This window comes from Anser anser (genome assembly GCF_964211835.1).
Source record: "Anser anser genome assembly, chromosome: 1".
Lineage (NCBI taxonomy): Eukaryota > Metazoa > Chordata > Aves > Anseriformes > Anatidae > Anser > Anser anser.
The window spans coordinates 115,770,022-115,792,558 of NC_139720.1; the positions used below are offsets into that span (position 1 = coordinate 115,770,022).

The window sequence follows — 22,537 nt, forward strand, 5'->3', positions numbered from 1 at the left end:
GCAGCTATTAAATGGGCCTCTTTACCCATAACGTCGATCTGGAAGCGTTCGATCCTGCTCGAGCTTGCAGCCCCAAAGAAAGAAATGTATTTGCCTGAAGCCATTTGCTTCAGTAGCTGTTGTCAAGTGAAACTTTCACCCACTGATTGCAGCCACGGGGGTCAATGTGCATCAGTGGAGGTAAAAATCCTGCGCGTCTCTCTTTTCTGCCGAGGTCCCGGAGACGGTCCTGGGGCAGATATGGGGTGCTCTTTGCCCCCTGTTTACCTCTTCATCAGGGTGTTGTGGCTCTTAAAGGGAAACCCCATGGCTCAGAGGGTGCCTGGGTGCAAGATTTCCCTCGGGCTGTGAACACCGAGGCAGCCTTGCTCTTAACCCAGAGCACGGTGCCCAACTTTCCCAGCGCTGCAGAGGGCTAGCCCCGCTCCGGCAGAATTTGCGGCTCCGTTAGCAGGGCCGGCATCACCACGGGGGGTCTTTGCCTCCCTCCCCCCCCCAGATAAATGCGGAATAACCCCATTTGTGGACAGTTGCTAACTTTCCTTTCCCTGCCGATCCCACTGCAGTGGCATCGCGAGGCTGTTACCTACGGGTGGGAGGGAGAGAGGAAGGGAGGGAGGGAGAGAGAGGAGGAGGAGGAGGATAGAGGGAGGGAAAGAGAGACAGGCAGAGAGCTCGGGTTTCCACCGCCGCAGCGGTGCCTTCCCCGTCTCACCCCACAGCCCACGAGGGGCCGGAGGTGGCCACGCAGCAGCCGCCGTGGGGTCGCTGGGCGGCGCGGGGAGGAGAGCGGAGCGCAGGCAGCGCCTTGCGACCGCCGTGGGAGCCCACTCGCCGCAGCTCCGCGCAGCATGGCCCTGAGAGCCGGAGGATGCTCGTGAGGGAAGGAGGTGCGGATCTCCAAGCGCAGGTACGATCGTGATCACGCGTGGGGCCTCCGCTCGCCCGCCAGCCTTCCCCCGCGGGAGCGGGGTAAGACGAGGCAGCAGGTGCCGTCACGCTTGCCGGGGAGCCAGTGGCGAGGCTTGCTCCGAAGAGCGGTGTCAAAGTCCAGAGCCTGCTACCTGTGAGATCCCGAGCTGAGCCCTGTGCGACCCCAAAGCGGTGGGGAGTTTGTCCCAGGGCTCAGGGCTGCAGCTTCCCTCCTGGGGTAAAAGGGGCAGGAGGTGCACCTTGGCAGGAGAGGCACGCTGATCTGACAGGAGGCAGGTAGCAATCACCGCTCTCGTTTGCCGGAGCGTTTAGGGTAGGTTTTAATATCGAGGAGTGCTTTGGCCGCACCTGAACCTTCCCCCCAGCTACAGAACAGGTTCTGTTTGGGCAGATGAGGTGCGATGTTTTTCTCGCTGTCCCGTGTGTTTGCTGAGACCTTGGAGAAAATGCTTTAAAAGATTCGCGAGGTACAGGTAAATAATTAAATTGGGCTGCCTCTGTTCTGGGTGGGACTATATGGTGGAGGAAAGCATATGGTGGTGGGAGCTATAGGATAGGAAATATATGATGCCCGGGAACATCCTCCTAAAGTACTGGTTTGCCTCCTTAGTAGGCACGTAAATGCAAAGACTTAGTTAAACTGTTATATGGATAGGGGAAAAATTAAACTTCAAACACTGATAAAGAAATGGTGCCAAGAGGCAGCATGAAAGGAAAGGGCAGAGAAAGGCAGAAGGGCTCACCTACTCCGTGCAAGTGCTGCCCCAGGTTAAAATAGAAAATAAAAACACATCTAAAGGGTAACATCCTGCAAAGTCCTCATTCTACAGTGGCACTGGCTGGGCTGAGAAGCACTCTGTCTGTAAAAGATTTGAGTGACGTTACAATGTCTTTATTGGTAATTTTTCTTGGTTCAGACATTTTCTGTACAGTGTGCGTAGCTATTTCTTCTCCGCATTGTTCTTCCTTCTTCCTTCACGTATCTTGAGATTGCTTCTGAGGGAGAAGAGCAGGACCCTCATCCTGTCTCAAATATCATTTTCAGGTTTGTTTTTCAATTTCACTGAGATGAGAAATCCAACTTGTAGCGCTACTTGTAAATGAGGTTGCAATACGTAATTAGTTTTGGGGGACACAAACTCATAAGTATAATTTTTGAAGCACAGTGCTCCCACAGATCAGTGAACCAGGCTTTTGGAGTCACAGCACTGAAATCAAGAGCTGAAGGAAGAATTGTTGTCATTGATTTATTTCATTATGAAGGCAAGAGAGTGGCTGTGAGTTGTACCTTACTCCTGTTCAGCACAATGAACCACACTGGCTCATGCTAGGGAAGGCTGCTCTGGTGCATTCAGCTGCGGACAGCCACTAACCTTTGGCATGATCAGGAGTTTGGTATGTAGCAAGTGAAAACAGTAATTGTACTACACCCATTGATTCACAAGGTAATAATAAAAAAGGAAGAGAGCGCATTGGCATTGAAGAGAAATCCAGAAAGGGACATTTGGCACAGAGGCTGTGAGGGGAGGACGGAGACAGAAAGTTTTCAGACCAAACTTTTGGATGAAATGACTACCAAGAAGGGTAAAGGTCCATCTGTGAGGGCGAGGAGGCTGCGCCCAGAGGCGCCACCATCTTCTCCATCTGCGAGGCAGGACGCCTCTCTGCTGGTTGCCTGCCAGCTCTCCATTGATCGCCCACATTCAGTAAAACCATCCCAATATGCTCCTAAAAATGAGGAAAAGTGACAGCTCTGGGTGCTGGGCTGCAGTGGCTGCCCCTGCGCTGACAGCCTGAGCTTTGCGCAGGGAGCTCCTGCCACAGCCTCTGCTGCCCTGCTGTCCTCCTGCCTCCTGAGAAAGGACTTTGGCCCCATTAACTGCCCAAACTGGTATTTTGGTGGGCTTTTTTCAGAGCCAGGATGTCATCAAGAGGATGTTGTAGGAAGCTTGGAAAAGCAGAATTATATTTAAAACAGAAGTTAGTTTTCCTACTTGGCTAAGTTCCCTGGAAGTGCATTTCTTTTTGACTCTTCAGATGCAGCATTTCTTTCCTGTGGTGTTAGGGGAGCAGCTCCACCTCCTGCCAAACTTTTTGCTGGTTTTGAGAGCAACGGTGTGTTTTGGTCTGAGGATGCTCTTTGGCTTTTCCCAATGAGTGTGACGAGCACGTGGTCATGGCTGTGTCAATGAGGTCAGCGTGCATCAAGAGCATGCAATTCTTGGTGAACTTTTTAACAAGGAGAAAGATGCAGCCTCTGATGCAGAAGGCCCAAAGCTCTGTGAAAACATGCTCACCCTGGTCTGTATTCTCCTGTAGGTATTGGCCACCAGGGTACTAAGGTGTGCACCTCTGGCCTGGGCCATTTCAGGAATGGAAATCTGCACAGGTGGTGCTGCTGTGTCTGAACTGGGAGGACTGTGTCTGGCGGATGGGAGCCATGAACCTTTGTTCTCTCCTCACGCCCCTCTTGCTTGTGAATGCTGTGTGGCAAAATGTTTGTGTGCCTGGATGATGCACCTGAGAGAGCTGCCATGCTAAGGCTGTGCTTATATGCATGTGCTCGCTCCTTTGCCTACCGGTGCTGTAGTTCACCTCTAGTATATTACCTTGGGTACTATGGGAAACATCATTCAGAGAAGGAATTGGCATAAACTGCTCCCTGAAGAGGTAAGAAGCGAGAAGGAGCTGCAGCAGGTCAGGCAGCTATTCTAAAACTGTCTGTGCTATAGCACAGGCATAGGAGATCTAGGGCAAGCAGGTGAAACCTCAGAGGCTTTTCCTCCATTACTGAATTTTAAAAAGTTTTATACTTACAAGTCTCTCTCTCTTTTTTAATTCTTCTTCTTTTTTTTTTTTTTGGTCATGTTCTTTCTTCAATTTTTAGGAAAAAAGTTTCTCTACTTATTACAACTGTAACAGTGTTTAGGTTGTATTGATCATGATGCTTCAAAATACAGCTGTATGCATATATCTGAATGCAGATCCTATACGCATAGAATTTCCTTGGGATGAGTATTATTCTAGAATTTAACGCATCTCTCGAATCTGTTTTTTACCCTAGAGCTACTTAATTTTTCAAAGATGGACTTGTTTCTACTCTTCATTTTTTAAAGACAAAAAATGTTTTTTATTCCTCGCAAGATCCAAAGTAGTAAATAAAACAAGCACAATCTTCTACGAAGGCAATTCAATTTGCTGGTACAGTTACATGGTCAATAGGCCAAATGTGCATTAGCAGCATAATGACGGTGAACAAGCCAGGCAGCACAGTAGGATTTGCAAATTGGTGACAATAACGCTCCTTCTCCATCCATCATGTAGCTGCTCACTTGTGGCATAGGAGGACTCTTTGGATAGGCAAGGTTAGGGATGTCTGTAACTCTGTGTGGGACTGGTAGCACAAGCACCCTGGGTTGACGTGTGATCCTGCAGCACAGAACGGGTTTTTGGCTGCCCGGCTCTCTCCTTCCACCTGCCCCTCAGGCTATTTAACCTGCAGTGCCACCTGCCCCACAAGGAAGAGTCTTCTTTAAATGTTTTTCCATTTAAAAATAGTAGGAAAAGCATTCCTTGTGAGGGACCACAGTCCACAAGTCTTGTTCATGTGGCTTCTATCTTGTCCTGGTGGCAATCCCATTATGGTTACTACCAGTAGAACAAAATACTATTGTTTGTGAAAACGAAGAGAAAAACAAAACACAAACCAAACCGAAACAAAACAAAACAACACCAGGATTTGGCTGTAAATAAAGTGTCTAACAACTCCATGTTTCAGTGGCAGAAACTGGCTTGTATGAAGCACAAGTACAATGTCTTGCATAGATTTGCTGATGGACTGACGAAGGGAGAAAATTCTGATATTGAAGGTTGATGACAAGTAGTAGGGAGAAAAAGGCTTCCTGTGATCTGACAGAAAGACCAGAAGACGGCTTTCCCCTGTCCTTCGCCCTTTTTGGTTTTCCATCTTCCTTGCCAGCCAATCTTGACTTTCAGTTTGGGTGAGGATGTTAATGTACGCTGCCGTGCGTAGTTCCTTCTGAAGTGAAAAGAGATGTTTTAAAGCATCGTGGAGGAGACATTTAGCCACACTGCCTCAGCTGCTACCTGCGTTCAGTTGGAGGTGGCACCACGGCCTGGATCGGCCACCATGGGTGGTGGCCCCGTGGGATGTGGGCACCAAGAACATTCTTGGACAGGGGTCAGCCGGTGCTTCGAGGGGGCAAGGCAGAGTTGTGTGTCCCTGGGCATTGCTTTATTTCAGATACAGGTCAGATGGGTTGGCCGGCCCTAGCTTCTGAGCTTGGCCTAATGAGGGAACCCAGCTGCCCATCAAAGGAACAATTTTTCCTCCCCTTGAAATGTTAGCCTAGCCACTGCCTCGCCAGGGACCTTGACTTTGGGAGCTCAGAGCTGGCCCCCGCTCTTCTAAAATGCTTGTGTTTAGGAAAAAAATAAATGTTTCCTGCTGTACTTGACATTTTCTAATTATCTATGCACATTTAATCCCTCTGTGTGTCCTGCTGAGCTTCTGAGAAAGCAATTTAAAGACTTTGTTCCAGTGAAAATCAAAATTTAGCAGGTATTAGTAGTGCTTACACCAGGATACACGCTACTTTTGCTTATTAGGAAAGGCAAATTGGCATTCCTCTGCTGGCTTTAGCTGTGCCCAAGGTTCCAACTCCCATTTGCATGTTTCAATGGCAGACAGGCTTTTTTTTCAAGGGTCTGCCCTGTAGCAGCCGCGTGCTTCTCTCTTGTACAAGGTGGTGACTGCTGCTGACGGTCAGAAGTGCTTGGGTTGGCTTGTGCTTTGGGTCCTTCACGGCCACTGCCTGCAACCTCAGTGCAAAGCCAACGGTGATCACCCACTGCACTCAGTAGTATGAGAGCAGCAGCTTTGCCCCAGAAAAATTTAGCAACCTTCAGTTCTTTAAATTGGTATTTTGAATCTTTTTCTCATGGGGACTCTAGACCTACTTACCTCCTCTGCCGCCAGCCAGATGGCTTTCCCTGACCCATATGGCACGTAGCCCTGATCTCCTGGTGCTGTCCTGGTGCAGAACACAAAGGAATTTATCAAGGGTCAGTGTTGTAGCAGACACCCTAGAAAATTTGCTCAGCATGGCAAACTTCCACCACGCTTGGGAAACCTCCTGGGACAGCAGAGATGCATTTTTCCCTTTCTCCTCCTTTGCTGAGAGAAATGAAATTCAGGGAGGTTTTATCTTGGTGAGTGCCAGCGAGCTCCAAGTTGCTGTTTTGCTGCTTTCCAGATCACTCTGAAACTTAGGCTGGAAGTGGCTCCTGGTTCTCCAGCAAAGAGCTGCCACCTCAGGCCCCCGGGGATCTTCCCGAGCCGAACTGCAAATACTCCCAATACCTAATGAGTTCAGCTGCTTGCAAGGCAGAGGGCAGCAGCTCAGCTGTCTGGGATCGCAGACCTACATTACCTTCTCCTTTCCTTCCTTTGCTCATTTTAGGTGTGTGCCAGGACAGTGCCCAGATGCAGGCTGCCTTAGCTCTGGTCCCAGGCTTTAGCACAAACCTGGCTGGATCTACCGGAGCCATATCGCACCCTGCCAGGCTGGGTGAACAAACCCCTCTCTAGGAAATGAAGCAGGTAATTTTTTAGCAACGCGCTACATAAAAATATTTTGCAGTTGCAACAATAGGAGATGGAAAAAGCCTTGAGATAATTACAAACTGCAATTTCTGACTCAGATCAGAGAGAAAACTCAAATAGACCTTAATGCAAAAGGATTTTCTGTAAAGCCTAAAAGATTTATTTTGATGCTAGGGTGCTCTTCAAAATAACCTATGGAAAAGAGACTGTTTGCTAATAAGTCTCCATTGTTTTCTAGACCACCTTCTGTAGACTTATTGTTCACTTCACATTAACATTTCCAGGACTCTTCCATAAAGATAGCTGCTCACAGGCTGGAAATCTTGAATCACAGGCTGTATTATTTGTCAGATGCAGACAAAGGAGAAAAAATACAGTGGAAGTCAAATTTAATTTAGCAACCACGTGTCTTGTCACACCTAACCCATGCTGTAGAACAATATGCTTTAGGCTGGATGACTGCTAAATGCACTCGTGGCCATATTGTGCTGTTTAAACATGACAGAAGCCATTGTTTTCCACCCATCCTTCATATAATAGCAATTTTCCCAGGAAATGAGGGAGACGGAGCATCTGCTTCACCCATTAAACTAACCCTGCTGTTTACAGGTAGGATGAGGGTGAGATGGGGGCTCAGGAGCCAATGCTGGTAGGATTTAATTCCCTGATAAGACATTTTACATGGTCCCTTGAATCTTACTACCTCTGCGAGAGGGAAGGAGAGAAGAAGCACCTGGTCTGGGGCTTGTGGGGGTCTGCGGGGCTGGGGGCAGTGGCATGTTGCTGCAGCCAGGGTGAGCGCCCGGACCAGGGCTCAGCATGGGATGCAGACGGGTCGGGAGGCAGTGAAAGGTGAGCCCCCAGCCTATGAATGCCTGAGGTGCTGCTCATACCTCTGAGGGATGATGTAGAAATTTCATTTGAGAAAAAAATAATAAATAAATAGTTCACAGTTCCACAGTTCATAAGTCTATATTTGCTTTTGGTGATTAAACCTATGACAAAAGCCAGCATTTCCCAGCTCTCAGAAGAGACTTTGCTCCAGGAAGTCAATATTTCTTATCAGAGGCCACTGCCCCACTGGCAGTAGGCAGGGACCTGCTGTGATACTGCATGTTTATGTTACATGACTTTCAAAGTTTACAACTACCTTTTACAATTAACATAAATATGCAAGCATTTGCACAGCCCGCACATCTATAGGCAGTATGCTTCTTCATCTGCAGACTGAAAAGGAGGATGGATACTTGCCAGGATACCTGCCAGGATGTGTGCTGGGGACTGCTCTGCCAGACACCCACCCCAGGGGATTTTTGCCTTTTTTTTTTTTTTTTTGCAGATGTGTTACCAGTGACCAAACCCAGAAGAGATGTGAGAGGTAGCTGCAGTCAAGCCATCATCAGTCTGATTCTGCTGAGATCAGGTAAAATGAGCATGGTGTGTTATGGTTGCTTGCTTTTGAGGATTTCCGAAGAAGTTTTAATGGGCTTCTACTGAAGGAAGGGCTTATCTGAAGGGCTTCTGTTTGCACATGTCCTGGAAGTCCTGCTACAGAGCAATGGCAGACCCTTGAACAGCCTCATGAGAGGCAATGACAGGAGCAGACCCCTTCTGCAGTTCTGTTGGCATTCTCAGAACATCATAATATATATATATATAATGTATATATATACATATGTACACACATATATGCATATGTATATATACATATATACAGACATATGCATATATATATATGCATTTCCTTCTATCTACACTCTCACACAATTTTACATGTGCATTTAGTTAAAACAACTTTTGAGTTAATCCCAAGTAAGCTATATATACATGAAAAAAAAAATCAGATTTGAGGAATATTCAATTTAAAGACAATATTTTCAATACAAGTGGCAGAAGAAACGTGAAATTTGTTTGCATTTTCAAAAATGATTAGTGAATCATTACAGAAATACATTTCACTATGGGAGGAGTATCAGGATCCAGGACTCCAGTTCTGCTCATTTCATGCTTTTGTGGATACCTATCAAAATTAATGGGACTATTCTTACAGGTAAGGTGAGCTGGACTTGGTCTCAGGCACACCTGGCTGGACTTTAAAATATATTTACGCCTGTAATGAAAAACCTGTTCATTGCATGGAAAGGGAATAAGCTGTGTCTGGATTTGAGCAATTTGAGGGCACTAGAGTGGCTTGGGGGAGTCCAGGCAGAACTGTCCTACTCAGAAGGCAGAGATCAAGTTTCCCTGAAATCTGCATCTCTGAGGCTTGTCAGCTCCTTTTTTTGTGTGTGTTTTCGGATGTAAGGCCAGATCAAATTCGTTGTTAGGGAGGGGGGGGAAGAGGAAGGGAAAGCTTTTCCCCCAGTGAGAATTCCTGGTGTTCTGAAACAGGAGCTGGTGGGGTCAGGGACTGCGGAGCTCAGGCATCAGGCTTTTCTCAACAGGTTAATTTATGGAGGTATGTAATCCTTTTTGGCACTGTGGCCTTTTTGGCTTTACTTCCATTGCTTTTGTCTCTCTTAGGATTTGTACTAGGTTTGTAACCAGTTACGCAGCACATTAATCTGTTACAATGATGACCGAACGAGTGTTGTTGTTGTTGATGGGACCGCTTTCACCTAAAAGCATAGGAGTGTACAGACTACCCCCTTTTCCCCTCAGCATGCCCTAGTGAGTCACCTGAATTCTGCAAAAGGGGAAAAATCCCAGCAATCTGACCCACTGCTTTTTTTTTTTTTTCTTTTTTTTTTTTCCAAGCAGCTGACCCAATGTCAAATAAACGGCTCATGGCCCTTCCAGCAGCAAGACTGGGAGCAGTCTCCGGGTTGGTGCAAGAGTCCCACAGGATGCGAAGAAAATGAAGACGGGAGGAACCTGGTTAGGTCTGCTAATGGGCCAGGGCTTGCTGGCTTCAAGAACCAGACATTTTTCCGGTGAATGGATAAATATGGTATTTAAAAAAGCTATTACTGTTATTCTCTCTCATCTGGCATGAGCACATATCTGCCTCTTCCCCACTGTCTGGCTTGTGAGACAGGTCTGAAGCGTTGGTCAGGGTGGCCTGGTGTTGGTGAGCCCTCTTGTGTGGGTTTGTGAGGATATACGGGCTTGGGGCCAGGTTCAGGGAAGCACAAGTGCAAATTTGATTGCCAGCAGAATGCCTTGTAGGGACGATCCTCAGAGAAAAAGTGTGTAGGTGAGTGCCCTGAAAAAGGTAGCTTTTAATTAGAGATGACCTGGCTTTAAATCCCTACACAGGGAGTTTTGTATACAGCACTGAAAGGAACCAGATATTTTTTAATATGCCATTCCTTCTTGTTTCTTTCAGATGGATTTCACAAAACTCAAGATTCTTGTTTGCCTTGTAGGGCTTAGTTGTGCCAGCTTCTGGTTTTCTTACATGAATTTGACCAAACTCTGTATATTCTGTGAAAAAAAACAGAATTTCTTACTACCTACACAGACTTTTAGGAGAATCCAAGGAAGCTTCTTGCAGCTCCCAGATATAGATTGCCATAAGAACCCACCTTTTCTCGTCCTGCTTGTGGCATCCTCATACCAGCACAGCAATGCCAGGATGGCCATCCGGCAAACCTGGGGGAAGGAGAGAATGGTGGCCAGCAAACGCCTTGTGACATATTTCCTCCTGGGAACCACTGTGAATCTCACACAGCAGGCTGACATCACTGATGAAAGCCAAAAATACAAAGACATTATTCAAAAGGACTTTATAGACACATACTACAACCTGACTTTGAAGACCATGATGGGAGTTGAGTGGATTCACAAGTTTTGTAACCAGTCCAGCTTTGTGATGAAAACCGACACAGATGTGTTTGTCAATGTTTTTTACCTCACTGAGCTGCTTCTAAGGAAAAATAGGACCACAAGGTTCTTCACAGGCTTTTTAAAACTGCACGAGTACCCCATAAGGGACAGAGGGAGTAAGTGGTATGTGAGCATAGAAGAATATCCAGGAAAGACCTACCCACCGTTTTGTTCAGGGACTGGCTATGTTTTATCCACTGATGTTGCTAGTCAGATCTATAATGTTTCAGAGAGCATTTTGTTCATCAAACTGGAGGATGTATTCATAGGACTGTGCCTTGACAAATTAAACATTCAGCTGGAAGAGCTTCATTCAGAGCAGACATTTTTTCCAGAAAAGATTACATTCTCTGTTTCTCGCTTTAAGAAAATTGTGATGTGCCATAAAGTAAAACCATCTGAACAGCTGAGCTACTGGAATCACTTAGTGACAGAAGAACACAGAGGAGTGCTCTAGCACATTCCCTGATTGAATTAACAAGCTGAAATGCTCCGAATTTACAGGGCTGCTCTTAACTCCAGCAAAACTCCCAGTTAATTCTAGACCCATCATGTTAAAGACAATTTTCATGGTTATTTTAATCTCCATTTCTGCCTCAGAACACTATAACCTCTTTCTCTCCTATTCACTCCCATATCTTTCCATCCCTTCTCTACATAAGCAATTATTATTTTTTTTTTCTAAGAGATGCAGGCACACAAAACTGTCCTCTCCATGGATCAACTCTCCAAATCTTGCTGCTACAGGACTGGGAACATATCTATGGTGAAAAAAAAAAACAAAAAACCAAGGTTCCTTCATTCAGAGAAAAAAATTGCACTACCTTCCCTGTCTCCCTTGATAGATTACTGCATTTGCACTCATCTGTGCAGGCATCTAAGAAAAGGTGATTGCTGCTGTCAGGGCATTCCCCTCCTGGCATAGGGAACCACAGCTCTGCAGTTGTGCCTTTGCAGTGAGCTCTGCGAAGGCAAAACTGCGTAGTGGCACAGATACTTCCTTCAATCTACACATATATTTTTTTTTCAGAGATGGAAGAATTTTCCCATGCAGCACTCCTGGGATAACCCTAGGTATTGCAGACCATCTTGTGAACATGTAAGACTACACATGAAATGCGTGACATGAAATGTGCATTTGTTTCCCTGTACATGCCACCCATTTGAAATGATCATATGGTAGAGATGGATCCATATCACAGAATCACAGACCGGTTGAGATTGGAAAGGTCCTCTGGAGGTCATCTGCTCAAACAGGGCCACCTAGTTCCAGTTGCCCAGGACCACTTGGGTTTTGAGTAACTTCAAGGAGGAGACCCCACAGCTCTCTGGGCAGCCTGTGTCAGGGCTCCTCATCCACACAGCACAGAAGGGCTGCCTGGCGTTCAGAAGGAGGCTCCTGGGCTCCACTTTGTGCCCACTGCCTCTGGTCCTGGCGCTGGGCACCACTGAGAAGTGCCTGGCTCCGTGCTCTTTGCTCCCTCCCTTCAGGTATTTATGGACATTGATGAGATCCCCCTGAGCCTTCCCTTCTCCAGGCTGAACAGCCCCAGCTCTCTCAGCCTCTCCTCACAGGAGAGGTGCTCCTGCCCCTTCATCATCTTGGTGACCCTTCACTGGACTCTCCCAAATGTCCATGGGGAGTGTCTGTGCAGACTGTCCAGGTCTCTCTATTGCAATAGACCCAGGAGATGCCGTTTACATTTATGCCTCGCTTTGATTGATTGAAAGCTACTGTAAATGGTTTATCAAGGCTAAACTAGATTCCTTAAAGTGAACTAAATAATATATCTGAGATAGATGTTTTCCCTGTGAGGAACTGGGTGTGTATGGTGGAAAAGACAGCAGGATTTTTCTTTTATAAACAAGACCTAGTAGGAGAATATGGCCAAGTAATCATTCAGGCTAGGAAGCTCATTTCTTATTTCATTACCAACTAAACACTCAGGAAATCACTGGGATGTCTGTAGGTTTCATAGGTAAGGAATTGAGTCCTCACAGCAGATGCAGGGAAAACACATTTGGGCAGGGAGGCAGGAGTTCATAAATTCATGAGTTATTCAATACTCTTATTTCATTTGATCCACGCAAAGAAAAGGTCAGTTTTACCAGCAAAGAAAGATTGAATGCCTGTGGAGTGCATGAAATATATTTTCCAGAGAGCAGCAAGAGTGGGGCTTCTCCCTAGGAGAAGTGAGCTGGGATCTGAGCAGATCCCTGCCATGGCTGGCAGGGTTCAGCCCTACACAGCCATGTGAGGGAGCAGAACCGCCAGACCCAACCAAGAGTCCAGATCATAATGGTCGTGAGTTTGGTCCTGAGATCAACGGTGGGCCATAGCGATGACAGGTGGGGTCAGGATTAGGACCGGTGAGGGGAAGCAGGGTCAGACACGGCCCTGGGATGGCAGAGCAGAACCCTCCCTACAGAGCGGTGAGGTTGTGCTCCGCAAAACGCCCCATGGTCCCAATCCCCACGTTACCCTGGCCCAGACAGGCAGTGCTGGGCTCTCCTTCTGCCTGAGCCTCGTGGTTTCCTCACGGTGAAAGCCAGGAGGGGTGGGAAGTGCACTTCTGGCTCTGAGGGCTCCTGGCCACATTTGGCCTTCTTGGAAGCAATGTGGTTGGCAGGTGAACACCACCCACGCTTCCAGCCAGGGCAAGGATCACGCAAATAAAGTTAGGTGTCTAACTTGTTATTTAAGATGAGTGAAGAAGCAAGAACTGCCAGCCTTTCTGAGTCTTTTTTGAGGGACTCACAAGGGAAGATCCAGCGATGAAGAGAGCAAGGAGTGGTATAGCTATTCTGGTCTTTCAAGGTTTTCTATGACACTCTTTCAAATACAGAAATTCTAACATAGAATACTTTTATTACTTTAGTTTTATTTATTTTTATTGTTTCAGTTCTTTTTATTCATCTCAGTGACCATTGTCCAAGTGTCCTTTTTCACTTGCTTGTGTTTGAAGAGCAGGATAAATATTTTCAGCAGAAATATGTCCCATCCTGAAAAATATTTAATAAGAGAGTTATATTTATATAGAGAATATAATGTAGAGAATAGAATATACATTATATTATTTATTTTCTTCTGATGTAAAGTAACCTGAGTCCACAGATTATGATGAAAGAAATACAGGAAAGACTTTTTTTTTTTTTTGATTGAAGAATAATCTCTATTTTAAGTTTCCCATTCAGAAAATAGCCATGCATATGGTGTTTACAGGGACATGGCTAACCAGGTGGTTGGGTGGGTGGCAAAGGAGGTGTTTGCCTTCCCCTAGCACATAACCTGTGCCAGCGAGTGGGGAGTCCAGCTCCAGGCTGAATGGCATCTCCCTGCCTCCCCTACTAACTTTGCAGGTGTATCTGGCCTTGGACTCAAAGCTCTGCTGTAGCACATCTACTTGTGCTGCTGCCTTCAATACGTGCAAAGGGTCGGACTGGACAAGCCTAGCAACAGCATTTAAATCGCTATTCTTTCCATGTAAACAGCAGAAAAGTCTTTTTGCCATTCGTTGTCATTGTACCTAAGGTGCAAGCTGGCAATTGTACTGCTTGAATTACTTCATTCGGCTCTGGGGTCCCCAGCACAAGGACGTGGGCCTGTTGGAGTGGGTCCAGTGGAGAGCCACGAGGATGCTCAGAGGGCTGTAGCACCTCTCCTCTGAAGACAGGCTGAGGGAGCTGGGGTTGTTCAGCCTGGAGAAAAGAAGGCCCTACAGCGGCCTTCCAGTACCTAAAGGGGGCCTGCAGGACAGCTTGGGAGGGACTCTGTGTCAGGGAGTGCAGTGACAGGACAAGACAATGGCTTTAAACTAAAAGCGGGGAGATTTAGATTAGATATAAGGGGGAAATTCTTCACTATGAGGGTGGTGAGGCACTGGCACAAGCTGCCCAGAGAAGCTGCGGATGCCCCATCCCTGGAGGTGTTCAAGGTCAGGGTAGATGGGGCTTTGGGCAACCTGGTCTGGTGGGAGGTGTCCCTGCCCATGGCAGGGGGTTGGAACTGGATGATCTTTAAGGTTCTTTCCAACCCAAACCTGTGATTCTGTGATTCTGTTATTTTATTTTATGGAAAAATACTGATCATAAAGGAAAGTTTTCTGGCCTCTCCTAGCTCCCACTCCTGTGGGGCAGGAGGGGCTGTGAGCTGGGACAGCACAGTGCAGCCTGGTGCTCACACTGGCCTCTTCTGGTACACAGAGAAATAATCCTTCAGTCCCTGGTGGGTCTCTCCTCCCTTTACACACCACGACGTGCTTCACTTCCACCTCTGGGCCTGGCGCCAGCCTTACCCCAGATGGCAGGACCAGTCCAGTCAATGTGTGTGGGCAGAACAGCCCTTTGTTTACATACAGATGAGTTTACTTTTTCACCTTCACTAGGTGTTGAGATCCAAGAGGTATGGTGGCACCTGGCTCCTGGGACGGTGCCGCTGCTGGTCTTCTGTCAGGCTGAGTTGGTGGCCATGGGTGAAGTCTCCTTTCTGGAGACATTTTGTGTTGTTTACTGAAGGATGGCTGTTCTTGAACAGCATTAAAATATGTCTTACCCTAGCTGTTTGTGGCCTTGTACCATCACGGAAATGTTACCCTTGACAGACAGGTTCAGCTAGCCTTATAGACTACGGGTTTAATTTTAGTTAGGAGTGTTCCTGCTTACCTGAATATAGCTACTATCAGGGAAGATGATTCTAGTCGCTGTTAATCACATTTGCAGATGCTAACCCTATATTTTTGGGCTAAATTCATAGCTGCTGTGCCACTGCTAATAAGGTCCTCGGGCCTGTTTTTGCCCCATTCTGGATGCTTTTTCCTGGGAGCATATTTGAAATTTCTAGCAACCTGTGCAAGATGACTACTTATTACTGCATTTGAAATATTTTGTCCCCACTGAATATATGTTGTTAAGCATTTAACGTCCTGCCTAACTGAAACATTTGGCCTACCACCACTAAATCTCCAATAATAAGCAAATGAGTACAGGCTGAAATGTTACGGATTCAGGTAGTTTTTTCCTCTCCTTTTTACAAATTGGCTTCCCAAGTGAACGCTTTAGGTTGCTGCACATTATTTTCCTCAACCTATGATTTTCTGTGTGCTCACATAAATTAGAATTTGATTTCATAAATCTACCAGTTCAATAGACTACTTTGAATTAGAACATAGTAAATGAATAATTAATTATTCAAAATATAAGATTATACTGCTGTAAAAGGTGATTTAAGAGAAGTAGCTGATTGCATGTAAGGCAAATTTATTTACTGAAACAAAGCCACAAAGATAGTCAGTTTTCATGTGTCAGCTAAATAAAATGAGTTTTTGCTGCTTCAGCCACATATCATAACTTTTAACACAATCAAAACTGTTCAGTGGCCTTTTGCCAAAATATGTGTATTTTCCTATGATAGACGACCAGAAAAAGAGTAGAAATATAACTAGGATGATAAATAAAATACTGCAGTGTACATACACTTATCTTTCTAAATTTTTTTATAGACTGATAAGAGAACGTAGACAAATTCTTGGAAGCTTATGTGCATTATCCTAACATTTTTATGCTGCTTGGGTCAGTAGATCATTAAATCAATTTTTTATGAATAGCTTTGGAAAGTTACTCTGAAAAGTTACTTAAGTGCTTCTCGTTTAGTAATAAGACATGTAGAAATCAACAGAGTTTATAGTGTCTTAGAGCTGGTTAAGTGCACTTCAGCATAATGTATTTCTTCCAATGCAAGATCGGTTTATGAATACAGAAAAATGAATATACTTTTCACAATCCTAACTCATCAACTAACCTATTCTTAATTTAGGTTAAGATTTTCAAAAATGTCCATGAAGGATTTGATCACATACCTTGTCTGATTCAGCATTGCTGAAGAGGTATCACCCTTCCAAGATATTTTGAGAATACGGGGTAGATTTTTGCAATCAAACATTTGCCTTATGTAAAAGCTGAGTGGAACACAAGGGCTAACCACCTATAATGGATCTGGCAGAGACATTGCTCTTCTCGGATTTGTGCAAGATACTGTGTAATGTTTATATAAAACACAATGTTTGCATTATTTGCATAGAACCTGAGAATGTTGAGCTAACTATTCAATGTATAATATTTTAGTAAAATATTTTGTTACCATAGATTTGTGTGTTCACTTCTTTTTCAGTTGTGAAAGTATTGACATTTTGGGATGAAGTCAAGTCAGGAGGTTTGCTCTTTTTCCAATTAAAATTGATTTTCTTCTCTTCTCTGAAACACTTATTTTTCACATCCTAAAATAAGAGTTGTTGGTTCCTCTTCCTAAGGCAAGTGCATAATTCCCATGAAAGACAAAGTGACCAAGAATGGGAATGTTTTCTCAAGTATTAAGCATGCAGTCCTGCCACATGACACTCTTGTCATTAACAATCTGCACATGGTACACCTTTAAGTCAAAGGCAGCTTAAAACAGAATCTTATAAACAGGCTGTGATCTGAAATACAGAGTAGTTTTGTTTGTTTTTGCTTGTTTGTTTTCAAAAATGACAAGAACGTCAAGTACGAGATTATTAAAACCATAACAAAGGTAGCAATAAATAAATAAATAAATACAGTTTTAACCACAGTTTATACCATTTTGAAGATCCAGATCCAGAAACAACACAATCCTGAAACTGTGTTGCCTGTGTCACAGTAGCCAGTAGTGTTTGACTGTGGTTGACTGGCATGCTTCTTCGGATCAGGAAGAACAGCTCTGCCCCCCTATCACTTACAAGGGAAGTGTCAAATAACTTAAGCTAGTCAGATTGCCTGCCAAACACAAGCAGTTATGAACTAGGAACTGCAACTAGAAAAGTTCTCCCTCACTATCTGTATCTTTTGATTTATCTTTTTTTTTTTTTTTCCCTTGTTTAACTTTCTGGAATGTTTTGCTTTTTTTTTTTTTTTTTTTTTGTAGGTGGCCTTAACTTTTTTAGTTCATTCCAACAATAAATTTCCCAAGTATTTACAGATAGTATCGCACTACATAGAGGGAAAGCATCTCAGTCACAAGACAGAGATATGCAGGACATATGAGAGCCAATCTGAAAAAAACAGATCTGTATTTTGAACATGTTCTGACGGAGAAAATAAAGATTTTTTTTTTCAAAGTCTAATAATACAGTGGTCTAAGGCTATCCTTTTAAAAAAATTACTCAAGTACATTTTCACTGAAAAATGTAATTGGACAATTTCTCTTCTTCAGAAATGCCCTTGTTTTTGCCTTATGTTTCAGAAAATCAAAAGCTCATTATTTCTGTGGAAAAAAAAATATCCAAGTCCCCTCTTTGGATTTCTCCAGCTGAACCACTTACATGATAGCCCTTGTGTCTGGCTTCTGACCTAACCTGGCCTTGCTTCCTTTGTGGCTTTGGGTGCAGGGACAGAGGCACACGCAGTCAGTTTCCTGTTCTTCCGTCACCAAAAACACTTAGAAATCACAGCCGCCCTTACACTTAAAAAACATCAGCGTACAGCTGTAGGCACAGAATGTCATAAATTAGTTATGTGGTGTGATTTACACCTCCAGCTTGTAGATCTTCCAGGCAGCTATATTCCCTTCATGTTTAATTTAATTGTTATTGCTGGAACAGTGGTTGTAAGTAAATGTTTGACTCCAGTACATAAAGAGACCTGCAGCTTTTACACGTGCTTCTGCTAGCAAAGGTGCGACGAGGGAATTAAAGAGGGAGCAAAGCCAGGAGGCAGGAGCGGGAGTGAGCTGCGGTGTGCATGAGCCATGCAGCTTGCTCCTGCTGGGGAGAGGAGGCAGCCGAGGAGCAGCACTTGGTGCTGGCATGAAGAGCTCTGTGCCCAGGGTGAGGATGTACAAAGGCACCAAGGCTGGGCTCACCTGGGCCCCCAGCCCATTTTGGGGGTCCCGACCCCTCATGCTGAGGCCAGGTCCTGCATGCATTGCACGTTTATCTTGAGGGGCAGAAGGGTCGCTGCTGGAGACCAATGTAGCTGAGCAGTACTGCCTTCTCCAGCTTTGCTGTAGAAAATAGTCCATGAAATAGGTGAGAAGAGGGACTGGAAACTTTAGCCTAAAAACACATAAATCTTTACGATATTCTTGAGATCTTTCCATACTCATCAGTTCCCTAAGCTTCTGGGGAATCTTATTTTACATATGAGTGTTGCAAAAGTGATGGCTAAATATCAAAGTAAGTTTTACTGCTCCCATATAAGAGAAAGCCAAAATATAGCAGTGAACACAAGCATAAAGAGAAGCTGAATATCTGAAGCAACCTCTGCTGGGGACTGAGGTTTTCTTACTGCGAAAGGGCAGCTTTCAAATACAGACTCTCTATCACAAGTGCAGTGCATAGGAGACATATTTCAAAGTAAAAAACAAAACCACCACCACCAACAACCACAACAAAACACAAAACCAAACCTGCCTTTTATACATTGTGATCTTGACTGAATGCCCAAAAGGCATTCAGTTAACTGCTGTAAGATGTCAGTCATAAGGATGTATTTCATGAAAATGCAAAAAGGACAGAGCTCTTCCTGTACAGTGTCTACTTTTACGGTGATAATCTGCTCTCTCATCTTTGCAGTGTCAGCTTGGATCATGCCTGTAGGTGACTTAGGGAATATTCATTAATATTCTATTTTCAGAAGAGTAAGCATTAATGTTTCTCATAACCGTCAACCTTGCAAAAATACCAGCAAAGAAAGAAAAAGGGTATAATTTCATACCCCATGGTAGTTTTCCTGGCACTATCAGGGATGTCCAGGGGAATTTGGAACCCTGGAAATAGTGCTTATGAATGCATATCACTGATGAGGCTTGTGCACTGTTCATGTGATGCGTGGAGTTGCACTGACTTATTGACAGGTATTGAGAGCGCCAGGTTTAAGGGAGCTCTGGGTAGAGCTGTACTTTACCCAAACTCATTAAAGACTCTTATTATGCATATAAAACTCAGAAGGCAGTCTAAAATCATGACCCTAAGCAATAACGAAGAATGTAATAGTGATTATAATGAGTGTACAGAATGATGTTTACATTTTCTTGGCATGCTACCGTGCATTGAGAAGTTCCTTAGAATAAAGTGAATGATAACCAAAGCAATTAAGCTAACGGTTTGGACCGGAGACAAAACATTTCTAAAGCTGAAGAAAATGTTGCTAGGGTAACTGATATATTAGAGTGCACTAAAAATTTCCTTCTCAGATTTACATTCCTCCTAACAGCACCAAAGCTGCATCTTCTTTCATCCTGTGATTAACTTTCTTACTTACTTACTTATTGTTGCCTGGACTCCATGCTGAATGTTTTCAATATGTTTCCTAAATTATGACATTTTCGTTTTAACAGCTACAACTCATCACCAATTTCAGTACTGGAGAGGAGCAATATACCTGCCAAAGGGGAAGCGAGGAATGATTTTCAGAAGGAATCCTGTCCAGGAAAATACTGGAAGAAAATACTGCAGATGCGCAGGCTTATTAAGGTCAAATAAAAACTGCAAGGATATTAATTCATATAAAGTGTTTGATCATGTGGCCTCCTGTGTGTGAAAATCTGGGAGAAGATTATTTTTAAAGCTCTCCTCATAAAGGGTCCAAGGCAATTCTTCATTGAGTTATGGCTTTATAATAAACTCTGAAGAAAAAAAATCTAAATGAAAAAAATCAGATGAGCTATATTAGTATGATGAGGACTTACTGAGGCCTAGAATTATGGTAACATCACTTTATGAATCTTTAGGTCAAGACAAAAATGACCTGCCTTCCTAGGCAGATAGGACAAGGAGAAGGAGGTAGGACAGGGTGCAACAGCCCACTTCCTCAGATCAATGGGAAGCATCTTCTGTTGGTGGGATTGGTCTCATCTAACTTTTGCAGTCTAAAACAGCATATCCAGTCCAATCCAGTCTTTCAAATTATTCTGTAGTCAAAATAATCTGGAAAATCTCACCAAGTGTGATTTATTTCAGGTTGGAAATTTCTTCTCAGAAAGAGCAGTCAGGCATTGGGACAGGTTGCCAGGGAGATGGAGGAGTCACTGACCCTGGGGGTGTTTAAGGAAAGGTTGGACGTGGTGCTTAGGGACATGGTTTAGTGGGTGATAGTGGTGGTACAGGGATGGTTGGACCAGATGATCTTGGAGGTCTTTTCCATCCTTAATGATTCTATGATTCTATGCTTCTTTATCTTACCTGCCTTAGAACCCTCTTTCAGGATAGGAGAAGTATCAGCTGGTAGTGGTTTTCTATCTTTAGTGACTACAGAAAAACATCCATGATAAATAGTTTAGGATAGACAGGTCTTAGCTGGCTAGCAGCAGTTAAGGGGTGTCCTGCATGCTGTGTACTGTTACTGGTATTCATGAGGATTGTAGCTCCTCTGGAAGTGTCCACACAGCCACACTTTGTAGCACATCAGCTGTTCAAAGGTGGTGTCACAGGAAACAGCCCTGTCTTTCAGACAGTTAATTTATCTGTCCAGTAATTCTCTTTTGTTCACTCACAAAAACATCTTTTACAAATTGACATTTTATTTAAAATGTGAGTTTTTCCTCCAGTGCATCTGGGTTCTGATTAAGGAGAATAGTGAAACAAAGCTTAAAGCGATTATTAGTCTTCAATATATTAACAGAAGAATTAAAAAAATATATTTAAAACTAAAGCTTGTGAGAGCAGGAGGGCGGGATCTGTATGTCTCACTTAGACTGCTATAGCTAACTAACACAAACAAAAACTGTTATGAATGAGAAACACCTTACAGGGGGCAAAATATTTTATCAAACAGTAGAAAAAATATGAGTAAGAGCATAGAGAAAGAAACAAAAATGTGGCAGAATTGGAAAAGTCATGTCTTAGCATCACTTTGTCCTGAGCAGCTACTAGACAGAAGGGTCATGTAGGTATCAAGGTAAGAGACAGCTAATTCAATTCCTAGGTCAGCTTGTCTCCTACCCCAGCCTTTTCCAAAGGTTTCACTTCTCCTATTCTTCACTAGAGAAAAGAACATGTATTTCTTAATATACAGCTATTTCTCAAAATCTTTATAATGTTCAAACCACTTTTCAAGCCAATTTCCATAGGAAAATGGAGAATTTTATTCCTGCTTTTAGCACTGATGTCAAGTCAGCTTTAGTGTTGTTTGTAAGTGCCTCTTCCTTATTTCAGTGCTCCCATTCTCTGATCATACTTTCTTTGATAAGTATGATCAGACTTTAAGATCATAAGTATGATCATACTTTCTTTGATAAGTATGAAGCTTTGATAAGCTTCTTTCTAAATAAGCTAATGTACAACATGGAAGTGCAGGGACTGGTGATTTCCCGCACTGTGTTCTTGCTTATTAGAAGTAACTTACAAATGAAAGGAGTCTAACTGCTTTTCAATTCCCATCACGACAATTTGTCCAATTCTCCTGTGAGGAAAAAAAAATACACTTATGGCCACAGTAACAATGACAAAAGCCTTCACTAGGCAACTCTTTAAAAGTCCATTTCACTCAGAGTGTGGCTTGGCACAGCAGGCTGTATAGACATATGTTCCAGACTAACACAGCCCAGAACAAAAAAATCCTGAGGGTTGCTCCAGCAGCTTACACATTTGAGTAGCTGTAGAAGAAATGATATGGTGTATGAAAAAGACTTTGGAAAGGTTGGAAAAAATGGGCAAAAATCCTCCTACTCACAGGCAGAAGAAAAAGGGAGAATTGGAAAGAAGTGTCTAGAGAAACTGGAGTGGGAGGAAGGAATCTGCATGGTACACAGGCTGATGATTCACAAAATGATTTTCCATTTGCATCAGGCTGGCAAACTTAGGACTTGATCTTTCAAACACTCATGAGTATGGGTAATCTTGTATGTGTACCTTGTTCTTGGTGGCTGGGGATTTGTACCCTTTACCATGCTGCGTAATGTCTTATCCCACGCACATACTAACCAATGCCAATGGCTGCATTCATCATGATATGACGGTTCATTAGAAAAGTCAAAGTAAAGAAGGAACTAACAAGGGCAGTGAAAAATAATAATAAAATACTAATACATGTGTTGGTTGCCTAAGCAGCCCCAGGGAAAACAAAGGACATTTGAACCCAGTCACTGTGCACCAGATGCACCCAGGAGGATTTCAGCTGATGAGATCAAGCCAGACAGTG

General features: G+C 44.0%; 1 protein-coding gene and 1 long non-coding RNA gene across 9 annotated transcripts; one reads left to right on the forward strand and one right to left on the reverse strand.

The window, feature by feature from the left end:
• The first annotated feature begins 249 nt into the window (after nucleotides 1–249).
• On the forward strand, nucleotides 250–16,526 carry B3GALT5 (beta-1,3-galactosyltransferase 5). 8 transcript variants are annotated; one of them, XR_014578315.1, is made up of 6 exons: nucleotides 253–910; nucleotides 6,417–6,556; nucleotides 7,899–7,982; nucleotides 9,320–9,509; nucleotides 9,888–11,274; nucleotides 11,418–11,747. XR_014578315.1 is itself a non-coding variant. In XM_083820865.1 (6 exons), the coding sequence occupies exons 5-6, from the start codon at nucleotides 9,417–9,419 to the stop codon at nucleotides 10,842–10,844; spliced, it is 1,050 nt and encodes a 349-aa protein (XP_083676991.1). In that variant the 5' UTR covers nucleotides 253–910; nucleotides 6,417–6,556; nucleotides 7,899–7,982; nucleotides 8,506–8,609; nucleotides 9,320–9,416; the 3' UTR covers nucleotides 10,845–11,747. The 8 variants fall into 8 exon arrangements, 7 of the variants coding, with proteins under 7 accessions (XP_083676994.1, XP_083676993.1, XP_083676991.1 ...); XM_083820865.1 differs by adding an exon at nucleotides 8,506–8,609 and having other exon boundaries at nucleotides 9,888–11,747; XM_083820868.1 differs by having other exon boundaries at nucleotides 250–910; nucleotides 9,317–9,509; nucleotides 9,888–16,526.
• LOC310892709 lies at nucleotides 11,885–18,326 on the reverse strand. Its single transcript, XR_014578316.1, has 2 exons — nucleotides 16,467–18,326; nucleotides 11,885–16,395 (listed from the first exon to the last, which is right to left on the reverse strand). It is a non-coding gene; the product is annotated as an uncharacterized lncRNA (long non-coding RNA).
• Between the last annotated feature and the right edge of the window lie 4,211 nt (nucleotides 18,327–22,537).